General features: G+C 37.6%; 2 protein-coding genes across 3 annotated transcripts in view; both read left to right on the top strand.

Annotated features, from left to right (window-relative positions):
* Positions 1–7,944, top strand: part of LOC148408923 (uncharacterized) — a 75,382-nt gene extending 67,438 nt beyond the window's left edge. Inside the window, exon 5 of the mRNA XM_088440296.1 lies at positions 7,735–7,944. Coding sequence (XP_088296422.1) covers positions 7,735–7,944 — 210 coding nt within the window. The remainder of the gene's footprint in view (positions 1–7,734) is intronic.
* Positions 7,755–18,263, top strand: part of LOC148408925 (protein phosphatase 3 catalytic subunit alpha-like) — a 31,289-nt gene continuing 20,780 nt past the window's right edge. Inside the window, exons 1-2 of one of the 2 annotated variants that reach the window (XM_088440293.1) lie at positions 7,755–8,111; positions 15,915–16,115. In XM_088440293.1, the coding sequence (XP_088296419.1) occupies positions 8,057–8,111; positions 15,915–16,115 (256 nt within the window). In that variant the 5' untranslated portion in view covers positions 7,755–8,056. The remainder of the gene's footprint in view (positions 8,112–15,914; positions 16,116–18,263) is intronic. The other variant, XM_088440292.1, reaches the window with a different exon arrangement.

Raw genomic sequence — 18,263 nt, forward strand, 5'->3', positions numbered from 1 at the left:
TATGCCAAAAACACTTTTTGATATGGCTCAAATGCTATTAAAAATAATAATACAAACGTTTATTGGTAGACACCATTAGAAGTTTGAAAACAAATCGTAATTCACCTCTTCTTTAATAGAATGTAGCAGTTTTTTAATAACTACATTAAATTGATAATATGTGCAATAATTTCTAGCCTGATTAATTTTTTGCCCGTTAGCCCACAGGGCATGCTGGAGCCTATCTGAGCTATATTTGGGCAGTAAGCAGGGCATACCCTGAACTGGTTGCCAGCCAATCACAGAGCAAGACAAACAAGCATTCACACCTGAGGACAATTTAGTGCTGTGGAATCCAAACTATGACCCTAAGGACATTTGCGTCCCTCTGTCTTTTGAAGTCCTTTGTGACATATTGTAAAAATAGCATTATCTACTGCTACAGCTTTTCAATACAGGCAAAGATGCAAATGAACTGTTTACAACTAAACTGGTGACAACATTTCTCTTTTTAACACTGTAGTGGCTGAAGAGAATTTTCAATGGCAAAATAGTTTCCTCCAGTTTTAGCTCTTTGAGTACAAAATATGAAAATATTACATGAATGATTCCAAAGTAACTGCTTAAATATGTGTATGCTTATGACGGACTTTCTCCTGTTTTCATTCCGTTCCTCTTCTAATTAACTTGTCGGTGTGGGACAGAGTCTCTGAAAACATCAAAATCTTGTAAAATCTCAGACTGTGTAAACGCAACATGGCTCTTTCTTTTTTTCTGAATTTGTCCCTCAGAGGAAAAAGTTTGGACACCTCTAATTCAGAGCATTCCATAATCCTACCATGGATGTTTTTGGAAAGTTCGGGAGAAAACCGGAATACCTGGAGAAAATCCACAGGGAGAACTTTAAAACCCCACACAGGAAGGCTAGAGCCGGAAGCAAAACCATGACTTTTGCACAGTGAGGCGGATGTGCCAAGCACACTTCCACTATTCCACAATTGTGTTTATAAAATAAGCTAAAGAGAAGAAAAAAAATACACTTTTGTGCTTATTATTTATGCGGCCTTTAAAGAAAAACGTTTGGACACCACTGGCCTAATATGATTAAAATAAACACTGCATACGAATGTATTTTGAAATAGACATCTAAGGTGTATTATAGTTTTTATTTATTTATTTACAAGTCGAAAAATCCACTTTCCCTCCCGCCCGGACCTTCCCTCTCACTCGCCCAGTCTTTCGATTTAGACTCCAGTCCGCCTCTTCGGACCGTCCCTTGTGCTTGGCAGGCGTTCAGCCCAAGTGTGTGGACATGACACCGCCAGGGCGGCAGAGATTTTCCTTCGTTTCTCTCCTTCCCGATCGCAGACTGGCTGACATTGGCTAGAAAGTGGAGCAGCTCGTCAGGGACAATCAATGAGAATCGATCGAGCCGCGCGATGGAGGCTCCAGAGCTGGAACATAGCAGCCGAAGCAGAGAGAGAGAGAGAGAGAGAGAGAAAGAGAGAGAGGGGGGGTACCAACCGTGACAGTGGCCAACAACCCTCCCTGCAAACAAATATTCTCTGTGGCTCGTAAACATGACACTCACTTGGCAAATACTAAAGTCAAAGGCCACCGAGTGCGTAATTACGCGCAGGCGTCGCTACCGTAGTCGCTTTCCAATCGCACACAAAATAAATGCAGTCTCAACGCCTAACTTATTCAACGTGTTTGTAAGTGTAAAGTGATTCAAATGATTCATGTCAATTACCAGTTCCAATTCGAAATAAATGAGCTCTGTCACTGTTTGCTAACATGTTTCCCATAAAATGACTACCATTACTTCTAAATTGGTGTTTATTATTAACATGAGCACAACATTTGCATACAACCCAGTCAAATGCAAGAACGGTATTATTTTATTATACTTTGCAGTGGTGTACTGCTGCATTATTAGCACCTTTAGGGTTTACAATTTACCGCTCACACATATGAGATACTGTGAAAATTAATTCTGGCAACGTTTATTTCTTAAACTATCTTTGTTAGCACATATAGTGAAGGGCAGAGCAATATAGTCATCTTCCACCAGATGGCAGAAGATTTATTCTGAAACTATAACATTTACAGTGATTTACTTAGAAGGTGTGCATTTTTTTACTAATTGGAGTACGGAGTAACATACTAAGTCACGGTGTGCTCAATAGAGGACATCCTGGCATTTCCAATGTTGTGTCATTTGTTTGGGAGGGATGCAATTAATTTTGGTGTCTTGCTGAGGCAAAATAGATACAACAGTGGACGCAAATGAATAGGCTGGCTCTCAAGAGGATATGTAAATTATGATTAACCTTCAAAGAAACAGCGCCTCTAGCGGTGCTATTTCCAATATCAATCGTTTTCATCCAGTTTTTATCCCTGATGCCACCATTTTATTGGAATTAACAAAAATGAGCGAACTTTACAGCCTTTTTATCCAGACTTGTGCAATATTTGTGTAATGTATTAGAAGTCAATCACTGAGATAAATGTGCATTTCATTTGTTGTTGTTTTTTCCCTAAACATTTGTTGGAACCAAAATATGTTGCTTTTTCATCACAATAATCATAAGTGAGATCATAAACACATACTGAGCAGCCACTGTGATTATTCTGAATTAATCATTTATAGTGCTGACTGTCACTGGGTAACATACAGAATTTACAAGGTGAGCAGGATTAATAATCATTTTAAATCTTAAAAACAGTTTTAACACTCCTGTTATGTTTGTTTACAAGAAACAGTAATAAATTCCCTTAGTCACTATGACCCGGGGTGTATTTAGTCATCCAAAGTCGTCAGAAATGCACAAAATCCAATCTGATATTTTGTTTTAAACTGTAGTTTATGTTCATTTCTCAAGGACAGCAATTATGTCACTGGGTCTACATCATTCAAAAGTGTGTGCATTTACATGATTTGAAAGTGTGTGTTTTTATCCAAAACTGTCAAAAAGTTTTTTTTTCTAAATTGCCAACCCACTCCAAAACAGCAATACTATGCTTAATGTACACCAATTTGTTATTTTTGTTTATCTTAAACAGTAAAACCCCCAGAAACAGCAATAATATATATATATATATATATATATATATATATATATATATATATGTATGCTGTTAAAAATGTGTGTGTGTGTGCAAAAAATGCATACAAATTCCATTTTAAATCACATATTTCACGCAAGCTAAGCAGAAGCCTCATACTGAAAGACTATATTCAATATTTACTTCAACTTTCAAATGGTTTAGTTTGACCCATCAAAATAATAGAAAGTTGAAAGAAACAAAACATTTTGAGAAGCTGTCATGTATGTTTTGCAGTACACAGGTAGTCTCAATTCCTTTCTTTCTTTGAATTTCAACTCAGCATCAGCAACCTTGCAGCATCCACATGCAATTTGTAGTACGTGTCCTTCATTTTGACTTTCCCGAGTCTTTTATCCCAGCTCGGGGAAAGCGGGATATGACATTGTTAAGGCAAAAAAGAAGGCGGCGAACGGGTCATGCGTGGACGGGAAAGAGCAGCTAGCTGTGTCTCTTGGACGTGTTGTGGTGGGTGCAGTGAACCCCGCAGGCTGCAGCCACACTCGGCTCTTTGTTGTTTTGCTCGTGCGCAGCCAGGCACGGTACTTTCCTGAGCCGGGGAAGCAAGATCACTGTTGCGTGGCCTCCATCCCCAGCTGCACACATGACCGGCGCCGGAGGAAAGCCCCTGACTGCGGCCCAAAAGGGACGCGGAGAATGCTGTAGACGGTGTTCAATGTTTGTATGCATTTCACACAAGCTAGCTTTTTGTTCGCTCTTTAATGGGCATCGACTTTCAGATTCTCGTTGTTTCAACGCGAAACCGGTTTCTTAACCTTTAGACTCTCACATTCATAACCTCTGACCTGCCAGCATTCCTGTGCATTTGACCCTCAGGCTCTTTATAGCAGTGAACCAATTGCTGCAGATTACGAGAGATATTTGACATCAGTATTATACACTGTACATTCATAATGAATAATTTCACCGCAAAATGAATTTGTTCACATCCCCCTGTTGGGGAAAAAAAAAACATGAATACTAGAGGCGTACCGATTATCGGCCAGGCCTATTATTCTATATATATCGTATATCAATATAGGCCTTTTTTTTTTTTTTAATCCTATCAACCGAGATAAAATATCAATGTAAATAAGTTGCCTTTAAGGCTGATTCAATGCAATGTTTCTTGTTTCAAATAATGCTCAAGGAATAGTTTCTATATTGTTGCGTTTCGATGGATGATTATTGTTTTGTTAGCGTAAAGAAAGCTTTTTCCAATAGTTGTACTTCCAGTTTTGCCGATGACACATTTTCGTTTCCGGATTTGCAGACGGCCACGCTCATTGAGCAGCACGCTTTTTGATAGCTTCCTCTGTGAATTATCAGGCAGGAATGCCGTAAGTTTATTTTTTATTGTATTTCACACATATTTTAGTTGTTTTGCCGATAAAAGTACTTTCGGTTCTGCCGTTGACACCTTTCCATTTCCAGGTTTGACCTCTTATTTTCCATTTGTTTGGTTCAATAAACAGTCAGTGTCGGTCCTGAAAAACCATTTCCGTCATTCTCTATTAAATACTAAGGTAATCAATTACTTTACACATTAAAGAACTCAAAAGTAACTAAAGTACATTAATTAAGCTATTACTTGAGTGCCTGAGTACTTTTATATGTATTTACCTAAAGCAATTAATTACCATAGTGCTTTTTCCCTAAACTGACTACTACATTATATCTTAAGTAATTGTTGACTTTAGTACTGTAGCATCTAACTGAATCTAATTTAATCAATTGCTTTATTACGCAGAGTAATCATTAACTACCGAAAGCAGGGGTGTTCAAACTTTTTCCTCTGAGGGCCGCATGAAGATAAAAAGAAAGACGTGATGACCATTTTTTTTTTTATATATATACTTCAACTTATTAAACATGGGAAAAAAAAATTAACTCAGTCTGTATAAAGTTGTTATTTAAAAGACGACAGCTATGTCAAGATGTTCAATTAAATGTGATGAGGTATATTAGGATTTTTTTTTTCATACTCCTCAAGATGTCCACCATGAAACGTTTTAGATAGCATTGCAGTCCATGTCAAAAAATATTTTTAGTATACATCATACGTCATAAAAATGGCAACAAATGGCCCTCTGGCCTTAGTTTGGACACCTCTGACTAGTACTTCATTCATTCATTAATAATAAATAAATAATAACAAAATTCATAGTAAAAATATTCACATACAATTCCCTGGAATTTAGTATCTGCACTGTGGAACAACAACAAAAAAAAATTTTAGATTGAATGACTTATCTGCAACCTCTTTGCCAATCCATGTGCTCGTACCAACAGTGTCAAGAAACTTTCCAGTCATTCACAAAACACCGTTATTGCCTTTTTAGGGTCATTTTGAATAGTTAATGAAACTTTCCAGTTTTAATGCAAAGTTTGATGCAGTCACAATGCTGATGATGAGGTCATCATCCATTTTGGCCTTACCCTGTTTTCATCACTAGCTTCAGGTTTATAAGTCCAAGATGATATTGGCACCTTCAAGGACACACCACATGCACCTGGGCTGGAATATTGAACACTGTCAGACAAATCCCAGAAGCAACATCATCTTTGGTGCAGTTTAGTTTTTTTTTTTTCCTTGTAAAACCTCGAGTGCATTTCTGAACTCCAAACTGTGGAGGCCGTCTGTCTGATGAGCAACTCAGCCTCCATTTCTAGAGGTTTATTACTCATCCTCGCGCTCATCACATGCTCTGCTTCTTCGCTCAAGTTGTCCCATTGTGGGACCAGATAGAAGAAAGGCCCAGAAGTATGATTAGATGGCATCAACAGTTCTGCAGAATGCTCCTTTAATGAAAAAGGGCAATTGTCTATAATGACGAACACAAAGTAGCAAATTCCACTTTTCGTGAAAAGGGAGCAGATTAGGGCATGTGTTCACAGTGGGACAAAAGAGCAAGGGCGTCATCTAGTGGCAGTCTGAGAAAACAGCCATTTTTACTTTGGGCTGACTGTTGACCCTTCTACACTGCAAGAGTGTGAAGAATTCTTTCATAACGTTCTCACTTCTCTTTTTAAAGTCAGCCAATGTTTTTTTTTCTTCCTCTTCTGGCTCTGAAAATTTCAGAGACAGATAGGCTTTAAAATAAATCTGCTGAATAAACTTGTACAGTGCATTTTTGGCTTTCCTTTGGAAGTTTTTTTTTTTTAACTACTTCAATGCAGTAGTTAATGGCATTATTTTCAATGATGTACAGTACCTACCCCCAGTGAAATAGTTTTTTCATCACGAAACGTATTTTATCCAGCAACTCCAAAAATAGTGTAACATCACCTTCATCACCTTTTTTATGTGTGACTTGTCTGTAGGCAAATTGCATCACTAATGAAAATGTGCATCTGTAAAGAACTTAAAGGCATGCACCATGTTGCAAAAAGTCACTATAACACAATTTAGCAATACGTCACTTCTTGTTCCAATTAATTTGCTTTTAATTTGAAAATGTGCTTTATGTTTACTGTCACAGCATTCAAGCATTGGATTTGCTGATACCTACAGAAACCCTTTTGAAATCTCACATAACCCCTGAAGTGCCTTTACACACTATAGAGGTACTTAGCTCTATTTGAGAACCCCTATTCTGAAGGTTAATTACTTTTACATTACATAGCAAGCACGGACAAGGAAAATTTGTAAATAAATAAATAAATGCAAAAAAATGAAAATAAATAAATAATGATAATCGTAATAGTTGCATATTTTTGGATGGGTTGTACTTAGTCTGGGGACGTGTTCTAGTGTAAACAAACTCAACAAATTAGACGATCTTAAAACTATGACAACACAAAAAAATGAACTTTGAAGTTGATGTTCAGTTACTTATGTCAATAAAAGACGTCTCAAAAGTGTGCCATCCTGTTGGCTAAAAGACAGCGAGAATGATGTGGAAGAAAATGAATCAAAAATGATGAAAAACTGCACAAGTTAACCTTATCTTATCTGCAAATGAGACAATGGGACAGGATCATTTTATATCAATTCGTTTGCTGCCCTCAAGCGGGAAACCTGAGAATTGCAACAAAGCTGCTGCAAATCCCATAAATACAGTACTTTAATTCAAAACAGTAAAAATTCCACTCTAAAATGGTCGTTAAGGGACAATCTGAAAGCCTTCGTTTATGCTTGAATTGTTAGACTGTAGGAATAAACGGCTGCCCGTCAAGACTCATTCATTACAGTCCATATGACAATATTATCCAACCTTTTAATTATGTTTGAGTCAAATACATTTCAGCGTTTGCATTACGTCCTCGATATGTTTAAAAATCGGGTACCTTGGGGTGACAATTCAAACTACCGCGTTATAAACAAAGTCACGTGATGCTCGCTTATCTCGAGGACGTCTCGTTCTTTATCGCTGTTTGATGTTTACCAAATGCTTCGCATTTTGCAAGGATAGACGTAAAGCAAAATATGACGTGTTTTTTCCCCTCTGTTTTTCTTGCCTACCGAGGAATATCGTACTGGTGTGTGCACGAACGTGGGGGCAGCCCCTTCACAAGGCAGCATTAGGCAGGCGGTGTGGTAAAAAAAAAAAAAAAAAAAAAATGCGTGGGAGTTCCCTTCAAAGCCCCCTCCCTCTTCCTCACTCGATGTATCGCCCTCCCTCTCTCGTGCATCCTCCCCCACAGCAGCAGCAGCAGCAGCAGCTTAGCACCGCATCCAGCTTTCTCCAGCATCCAGCCGAGCCTGGGAAGCAAAGCAGCATCAAGTCCTATAGCCGAGCGCAGCGGCTCCGACCCACGGAGGACGAAGAGCACAGAGGGGAGCGCAGAGGAGAGCAGAGGAGAGGAGAGGAGAGGAGAGGAGGAGGGGGGGACGCATCCTCACCATCCGAGTGATGCCACAACACCAACTGCATTCGGAGCAGCAGCGCTGAGAGTTCATCTTGTGTTTTAGAGGCTTCGGGAGAGAGGAAGCCTTTCCAGACTCCAAGACAGCCGCAAACTGCCCATGAAGATGTCCAACGCTGACATCGTCCTAAACGCCACCGATCGGGTGGTGAAATGTGAGTAGGATACAAAGAAAAAGCCTTCATTTTGCCTCTAGATATTACATAACATCTTGGCTTTTCGCTTCTTGTGCCATGGCGTGGACGTGGCCTCTATTTTTTCCCCCTCCCTAGTCGTGCATCCATGGTGCATTTGCGGCCATCAAGTTGCCTGTTTTTTTTTCTTAAATGTTGACAAACAATCTTATTTTGTAGGTAGCCCACACAAAATCCAACCAGCATGGTTGCTTAGGGAGATATGGAGGTATAAATTTTGAAAACTTGATCATGTATTTTTAATGTTTGTTCTCAGCTGTCATCATTTGAACGTGTCTTAGCTGTGTGTGTGTGTGGGGGGGTGAATGCTGAGTTCCTGCTCAAGGATGGGGCAGTGATGCAGCAGGATTTTGACAGGGAGGAAGAACAGGAAAATAGTATGGATTTATGAATAAACATGGACTGGCTTATATATCTGACCTGTGTGTTAATACAGGGAGTCCCACAAGATATATATAAGCGGGTATAGCTCAGGGCATCTAGCACCGTGGATGCAAAGTAGGATCAATGGAGGATGATGAAGAGCTCACACTTTTGCCATACCTCATTTAGTCCATGCGGAATCATTTTGTCCTGCATGGAGGAACTCAGTGTACACCAATGTATTGGCCAGCATTGTTAGAGCGATGGCTGTGCAGCTCAGTCAGCATGAGCAACTTTTGCACTTGAGGCGACAACGAGTTTTGTACAGACTGTTCTGAAATTTAGATGGCAGCGCTCGAGATGTTTTAATAAGACGTCGTCTTTATACACTAACTTTTGACAACATAATGACCAACATTGAAGTACAGTAACATTGAGGGCCTACGTGCTCATCAATGAGATAGAGGTTTTATTCCTTAAAAGTATTTAACATGTCCTCACTGAGAAGAAGAAACCATACATCGACAAACAACCATTCACACTCAAAAACATGTCCAATATACCTAACATGCATGAGAATATGGGCGGTAACCAGAGTACTGGGAGTAAATCCGCATGGGCATAGGGAGAGCATGCAAACTCCACACAAAAAGGCTGGAGTCAAACCAACGATCTCAGACGCGCTAACCAGTCCCCGCCACGCTAACAATATATAACATAGTTTGCTAATCGAATCCATTGTAACATCATGTCCACAAAACTGCACAGTATGTAAAAAATTATGCAATTAAAATGTATCGTACTGGAATGCAAAAAAAAAAAAATTGTGCTTAGATTATTGTTTAAAAACAAACATTGCTTCACTCTCAAATGCAAAGCGATTGTCCTTTACTTAAAAGTTAAATACAACTGAATTAGAGTTGAAATGCAAATTGAATTGATTTGAGTACTTTGTCATTTTAGAAACTAATCATTTGAATAATTGAGATAAAATGTGAAATTGTGGTTTTGGCAGAATGCTGAATGGTGGTTTACATTACGTGTATACTATTTACTAAGTGCATATTTGTTGCATTTTAGCTAATTATGCACAATCCATAAATAGCTTATTTTTGCACAAGCTATGAATGTTGTTACATTCAAACCTAAATAAAAGCAGTTTGCATCATTGTTGCCTGAATATTTTGCATAGGATTTATTTTTGAACGAGTAAAACCTTTTAAAAAAAAATTGTTGCGTTTATGTTTTTCATTCAAATAGTCTTTAATTTTGGGTGATCTTGCTAAACTGAACGATACTTTACCCGAAACGTTTTGAAACAAAATTTAAAGAAAAAAAATGATATACTGTACTACACAAAAAATGTTTTTAATTAATTGTTGCAAATTCAGTCGGTTTTATTTGTAATTCTAATTCAGTCATCCTTCCGCATACAGCTTGAAGAAACTGCATTCTGCGTGTGGTTCTGGTATCACTCTGAGAATCAGTTCTAAATCAGAAAAACTGCTGTGATAATCAACCTTGTTTTTGTCTACTTCTCGTATTCCGAGATTTTTGTCTTCGCTTTTAAGCAATTAAATGAAGGCGGATTTTTTTTGCTGACGATTTGAATGAATCACGTGAATAGCCTCATTGTTATTAGCATAGCATAAAATGGGCTAGCCCACTTTCTAGCTTGTGCACTTGGTCACACAGTTGCTGACACATCGTTATATTTGTTCTCGAGGCGCATGATTCATCTGTGTAAAATCCCCTGAATTTGATGTTTTGCAGAAGCATGTCTCATTACATCTTCTATTGCATCAAATTTGCAATCTGTTGAGTCCATAATGGGTTCTCGCAGACAAGCGCTGTCAGAAATTGCGCCTGATAATATTTAGGTTTGATTGACACTTTTAGAGAAATATTCATTTGACGACGTCTATTACAGTGGCGGAGAGCTGTCATGCATCATAATGACAGCTGTTTACAGTATATTAATATTTTATGCATTCCACTTCCTAAACAAATAAATCTCTAGATGATGTTATTTTTTCAAGGGCATGCTTTTTGATTTTCTATCGTTGGGGTACATAATGGTGGTTTGTATGTCATTTGCTCTTTAGCAAAGATGGTCAATTGAATTGGGAAAACAAGAGAAAAGAATTAGCAAGCACACTGGTATTTTTGACTAGTTTTGTATTAGTAAGTTAAAAATGGTTTAGGCAGTTATGCTTTCAAGCTGTCTGAATGTATAATTTTCTTCCAATTCTAACAATATAGAAATGCACTTGCTTTTTACTTTTTCCATTTGTCCTCCCAGTTTCATTTCCAAAAGATATTTCACAACTCCTCGTTGTGGAAAAGCTAAAGGGATACTCAAAGCACCATTGTGTCACTTAGGTGATAAAAGCAGATGATTTTGATTAGCCGAGACAGTCGTTGTATGTGGCCCGTGTAGCTAACTACTGAGGACAAGTGAGTTATTTTTATCCTCGCAAGTGAAACTACTACAAGTCCAGAGCATCTCTCATTTCTATTCCACATTCTAATGTGACAGAAAGAACAAACTCTGATTGCATTATCTGCTTGTCTTTGCACTTTGTTTGTAAGGGGACTATCGCCAATGTCTTACAGTGCATTTACTCCAGGAGCTCTCAGTAACCAAAAAAAAAAGGTGTTTTAATCAAAACAGGTCAAGTAGGCCAATATGAAACTGACTGAAAGTATTCCAAGAGAGTAGAATTGTTGTTGTTGTTGTTGTTAAAGTGACACTGTGAAAGATTTAGACTGTTTTTCATTAAAAAGGAATAAATTCAATTATCACTTAAATGATCAATTAATCACGATTATCAATCATGTTTGGCCAAACATGTCCATTTATTGCCCGTTTTTTTAAAACAAGCACTATATAAACAATGCTTCAAGGCTTGATATTTACAAATAATAAAAATAAACTAAAATAAATAAGTAAATAACGATTAAAACAAATTCACCCCCCAAGACATGGCAACAGAGTTTTGAATTGGCTTACCTGACTTGGTCGGCTTTTTTCCTAAGCCCTATTTGATATACGTGAGCTGAAATTGCATTTCTTCATCTGCTAATGATTATATAGTTTAGTGATATATATATATATATATATATATATATATATATATATATATATATATATATATATATATATATATATATATATATATATATATATATATATATATATATATATACACAGTATATATAAAATGCAATAATTTAGCAATGTTCTCCCTGCCTTTCACATGCCAAAAATTATATCATATTGCATGTGAATATATCAAGTGGCTCATGTCTGCCAATGTTAAATATCTCTCCAAAAGGCATTCAGCCTTGTTAGACACCATCAAGAAGTCAAGGTTGCTCATGAGCAACGCAACACTGCCTCAGGCCATCTTTAACTTGCACATTTCAAAAACGTGCCACTTGATCGTGTGACAATGGAGGTTGTTGAAACTTCCCCATTACAGCCTCGGATACAGTACTTGATGTGCTTTTTTCAGCAGCGTTTATGAGAATGGCAAATGTAGGTTTCTGCGTCGGCACTGGCTCAACTCCAACAGTCAGCTGCTGCTTGCTGCTGCTGCTGTTGCCCGGCAACATACAGTATTTCATAGTTTGACTCGGCTGCTTGAGCGCTGAGCTGGAGTCAGCTTCTTTCATCTCCACTGTACATCGGGGCTGTGTGTTTGTGTGCGGTGAACCCCATATGTATCTAGGTTATATTTCTATAAGGTGCTTCGTCGTAGCCTATATATATTTGTTATTTTGTGACAAGGGAAAATACTTAACGCTGAATGCTAGGTATGGCTGTTGACTCTGACTTATTCAATCACTTAATATGGTGGTTCGCAATTCTTCTTTTAATTACATACCTCCTGTGAAATAGTTTTTGTTAGCTAAGTACCGTAATCCCTAATTTTTCGCGGGTGATGGGAATCAGAACCGGCCCCACGGGTAGTGTGGCTATGTGTGTAATTGCGTATGTAAAATCATGTTATATTTTGAACATGAATTACTTCGGTACACACATATACTTAAATCTTATAATTATAAATGAAATCTTATACAGTAACTGTACTGTGACAAGGGAAAATACTTAACGCTGAATGCTTGGTATGGCTGTTGACTGACTTATTCAATCACTTAATATGGTGGTTCGCATTTTTTGCATTTTTGCATTTTTTGCATTTTTTCTTTTAATTACATACCTCCTGTGAAATAGTTTTTGTTAGCTAAGTACCGTAATCCCTAATTTTTCGCGGGTGATGGGAATCAGAACCGGCCCCACGGTTAGTGTGGCTATTTGTGTAATTGTGTATGTAAAATAGTTATATTTTGAACATAAATTACTTCGGTACACACATATACTTAAATCTTATAATTATAAATGAAATCTTATACAGTAACTGTACTGTTATCCCTTCTCATCCTCTGAAAAACTTTCAGCATCCCTCCACTGGCCGTATTTGATTTAATAACTCCAAAAAATAGATGGTAACATAATCTGTTTTATTTCTGCCTCATCTGCTAGAAAATTGCATCACTTATGATGATGTGCATTTGTAAAACACACACACACACACACACACACACACACACACACACACACACACACAGAATTAAAGCATTCCATATTTTCCAAAAATGTCATTATAATGCTATTAGCAAAAAATTTTTCATGTTTCAATTCATTTGCTCTCAATTTGAATATACACCTGCAGTGTTCCTGCCTCTTGATTTCCGTCATCATTTAATTGGATTGATTGGATCAATAACATCAACTCAGGTCAACCTTCCAACACTTGCGTGTGTTTGCGTGTGTGTGTGTGTGTGTGTGTGTTGACAGTGCAGAATGTGTGCTGCTAATGTGTCAAAGCGCACATCGCCATCACAGATACACACTGCACACTGTGAAATCCCCCCTCCCAATTAAAAACACTTGCTGGCGCTTGCCTCATTATCCCGGGAGCAGCGACTCTGAGAGTTCTCTAGTCAAGCATTCATTATTAAAGAGCATGTTGATCATGTTCACTTTAAACTTGGAGACACGTTCCATTTTCTTCCCTTAACTTGGCACTGCCGAGGGCCCGCGTTTTTCGATGCAGGGTGAAAATCTGGCAGGCAAACTGACTGCTGACTTGGTACATGTGCGCTGGCGTGTGCATTATCAGTGGAGGTATTTGCAACTTCACCATCATCTGTCTTATTTTTCTGTTAATCTGAATTATTTACAGCGGTTTCGTGTCTCTCAGTTAAGCCTGATGATCTATAGATTAACGTCAATACACGGAGCCTGAAAGCTTGTCGTCCCAGCACACAGAGATCAGCTCCGCATCTAATAAATAACCTTTGCTGACACAGAATAATGATCTCTTTTAAACAGTTTCGCAGCCGCTTTGTTGGCTAGCTGACGGTTGCATTACAATGGCCAGTCTTTTGTATTCCAGGATGGCTGTGTATAAATTTGTCGACATGGACGTAACTGAGCTACAAAATGTCTTCATATAAATTTGTCTTTTGTTTGTTTGCTTTAGAGGTGGAGCAAATAATCGATTAAACGACCACTAATCTACTATCGAATTCAGCAATAATTGGGTTTTTGTTATTTGTTTCATGTTTAGATACCATGTATGAATCCTCAAAATTTCAGCTTCTTAACTGTAAATACTTCTGGATTTCTGGAGTTCTCTATGAAACAGTTGCTGTTAATTTGGACAAAAGTTTTGCATATTTTTGGACCGAACCATTACCTCAGTGGTTCGCAACCTTTTTCACATTCCCCCTTTGAAATATATTTTTTCAGCCAAGTACCCCTGAACCAACGCATACTAGCGTTTTTGGAAAGATAAAAAAGAAAGATTAAAACGGTGCTGTGCCATTGGTGTCTTATTTAAACTCTCGAACTGTAACTATAATAGTTTCTGGAGGCATATTATATTCAACATCGCCAGCTTTTCTATCTCGCTGCCTACCAAAAAATGTTTATCATATAAAATTAAACAAGAAAAGATAAAGATAAACAAAATTTGGCTAAAGAATCACTGCAATAAGTCGCTTCATGTTCCAATTTATTTGCTCTTAACCCATTAATTCCTAAAGACATGTTTTTAATTTTTTTTAAGAGTTCAAACATTCAGTCCTAGGTACTTATTTCCATTTTTTTAAGTGTTTGGCGAAAGGAGGATTTAATAATGCATTAAGAATCAAAACAATCGATTGTAAGTACTGAAATAATCAATTACTTTAATACTCTGGTGCCTAATCAATTTTTGATTGAGCCAAAGAGAGTAATTACTTTAGGTAATTAAGTGTTAAAATAATTGATCACTTTAGATACTCGAGCATTAATGTCATCAATTGCAGTACTTTAAGTGAAACTAACTCAACTAGTTGATTACTTTACGAACTTGAGTGCGAAAATACTTCTTTGCCCAAAGTAATTGATGAATTTATTACTTCATTACCTGAAGTAATTGATCTGTTCATAAAACCAGCTATTGTTAGCCCTCCTTTAGACCAACACAAGAGGGCAAAAAAGTTATACATACGTACCTGGCATTGCATGTCTAGAGTCTTAAAAGATGTAAATTAAAAAAAAAAAACGTTTTGGTGATTGAATGAGTTAAATTGGAAAACAAAATGCACTGTTCATGCCTTGAAAAAACCTTGTTAAAATCTCATGGCCCCACTAGTTCATGTACCCCTAGGGGTACTTCATATCCCCGTTTTAGAACTACTGCTATGACTGATTGATCATTTACATTTGTGTATTTTCTGCACTATTTGATATAATGCCATTTGTCATTAAAAGGAGGGAAATTACAACACTCTTTTTTCCTCCGATCTGATTCATTAACTAATAATAAATAAAGAATTGGAATAATGATTAATAGTAGTTTCTTAATTTACTAGTTGAAGAAACAAAGACCTTAAACAGCCCTATGTATATTGTATTGTGGTTTTATGACTTCAGCCAAGATCATACGATACAGCTCTAACGCAGGATCTCATTGGGTTATGCACCTTGAGCTAAAACACTAACCAGCGCTCTATTTCAATGTCTGTCAGCATTTGAAATGCAAATCTTTACTTATACATACACTAGAAAAATTATAGTGTCAGCCATCGGTTTGAATAATTTACTGTTTTTGAGTCTGCAAATGGATTTATTGTCCCTGTGCATATTGAATAAGCCATATTTTTAGAGTACATTGCACATTGTGCGTACAAAAAAAAAAAAAATGTATGTAGCGGCTGTGTTTTGCCTTGGGCTAAATGTGCCTGAGGTTTTCTCATTGTTATCCATCTTGAGTGGAGTTTGCAATCAGTCTCACGCTGTATTCAAAGAGTGTCAAAACTCATTTGACGTGTATTTGTCCCCAGCTGTCCCCTTCCCCCTAAGCCACCGCCTTACCATGAAGGAAGTGTTTGACTGCGAAGGCAAACCTCGGGTGGATCTCCTCAAGGCACACCTTACCAAGGAGGGCCGCGTAGAAGAAGCTGTGGCGTTGCGAATCATCAACGAAGGAGCAGCTATCCTGCGCCAAGAGAAAACAATCCTGGACATTGAGGCGCCAGTCACAGGTACACTGCAGAAAGTCGCAAAAAAAACCCATTAAAAATCAGGGTCATTTTTTTTAGTGTTACACAAAAATATATACTGTATATTTTTTCAAATGGCTTTTGAGTCATTTGAGTGCAAAAACAAGTCAGAAATGATTAATGTAAGCAAATTGTGTATCAAATTTAAGCAAATACTGTATTTTTCCGTATAAGGTGAAATTTAAGAAAATATTCCTTATTTTAAATGGAGTTGCACTTATATAACCGCTTTTCCACTTTGAGTACTCAAATTGCTTTGCACTTACGGTGATGCAACATCAAGATCATCTGGGGGTTCGGTGTCTTGCTCAAGGAGACTTTGATAGGGTCACAATGGTTGGGGAATCCAACCCACAGCCTCTCAGTTGCTATTGTGCCATGCCACCAGTAAAAATCTTTTTGATAATCTTTTCAAAATGTACTTTAAAATATTTTTTTTTTTCTCATTTGAGCTTGGATATACGCAAATTGCTCCGAATATACTGTAAAATTTAAGCCATTTTCTCATTCTTTTAAAAAGTCAGTTTTGCAAGATTCAAGCAAAAGTTTCCTCGATGCATTTAGAGAAATTAGTAATGAATTAGAACATTTACTTAAGAATACGCTCATGCAAAGTTATAATTTTGAAACAAGACAACCCCCATTTCTTATTATAAGCCTTTCTTAAAATTGACTTGTGCAGTTTTGGCGTAAGCAGGTCACACACAAAAGAGAGAGCCATTAAACATCCAACACACAATGTTGAGTGCCATGTCCAGAAATCAATGGTACAGGAATTTTTTATTTTACAACTCAAAATGCTCAGCTTGTGAAAGTCACATAACCAAACCCAGAAAACAGTCATTAGCTGAGCTTTGAGCACATGTGATATAATTTTTTGTCAACATGCTGAAAATGGCTAAATAAGTTTACTATCCTTTTAAATGATACAATTGTGTTAAATCAGCTCCATTCTTTTTAGTTGCAAAAAGTGTGTGACATTTTTATGTCTGTTGCAGCCAGCCAGAGTTATCAACTTAAGAGGCATTTGCTAAAATTGCGACGTCTCCAAAAGTTGGCAGCGTCTGAGCCTGCCAGTGTCTCCCTCTGATCAACCTAAGTTGTGGCCTAGTTTTATCCCAAGCCCAACATGCCAGAGAGACATTTTTATTCTGGGTGTACAGTCATCAAGGGATATATTTCCTCAAGCTGAGAATTTTTGCAGCTTCAAAGGATGACCATTATATTTAGCCACTCACTCAGTTGATTTAAAAAAAAAAAAAAAAAAGTAATTTTTCAAAGGACAGTTGTATCAACTGTCAGTGCTTTGGAACTGCAAGTTGAATGAGAGTCGAAAGTTGAGCGAAAGCTACGGTGACCAAATTGTCAAATTTAAAAACTGGGACACCACAATTTCACCAAAAATTGAACATGCGATAAGTTCTCACCAGGAACAATTTCAAACAAAATTGCTAGCCGATCTGGTGACCCACTGTCTTGTTTCGAGTTGAGTGCTTCTCAATTATGTAATTTTTTTCTTACTATCAGCAGCCAACCATTACGCGAGTCAGTGCTTGTTTTCACATGTGCGGCCGGTCTACTACTTTGAAATAATCGAAGGAAAGAAAATTGCTACGTGCATGGAAAATTTGGAACAGGCTCTCCAGGATATTTATGGGGACAAGGACATCCAACGGCAATTTGTTTCAATTACGAGAAAAAGCAAGTCGCTGACGGAACGCCCGCCATCGGCGAGTGCTTTTGTGACGTGAAGCCTTGAAAAACAAAATATTAAAAATACACAAACCGAACACTAACTGAAGTTGATTTCTATCCCATCGATCGAGATCAGAAACCCACTACAGTTGGTGCTCAGTCTATTTGTGATTTTCACAGCTAATCAATGTAAAGAACATGCCCTAACACAACCCTCAGCATCGCACGTGGTCGTAACAAAAGGCGGTACAACGTAACCCAGAGCCTGGGTTACCCATCATGCATTGCGTGACAAACGACAGGTGACATTAAGGCTCAAAATACACCACAAACATACCAAAAAACACGGAGTAAAGTTGATTTTCCTTCCGTCAATCAGGATCAGAAACCCGCTACAATTTGTGCTCAGTCTATGTATATATTCAAAGCTTATCA

The sequence above is a fragment of the Hippichthys cyanospilos genome, chromosome 18 (genome assembly GCF_059441005.1).
Source record: "Hippichthys cyanospilos isolate Australia breed blue-spotted pipefish chromosome 18, RoL_Hcya_1.0, whole genome shotgun sequence".
In the NCBI taxonomy this organism is placed as follows: Eukaryota; Metazoa; Chordata; class Actinopteri; order Syngnathiformes; family Syngnathidae; genus Hippichthys; species Hippichthys cyanospilos.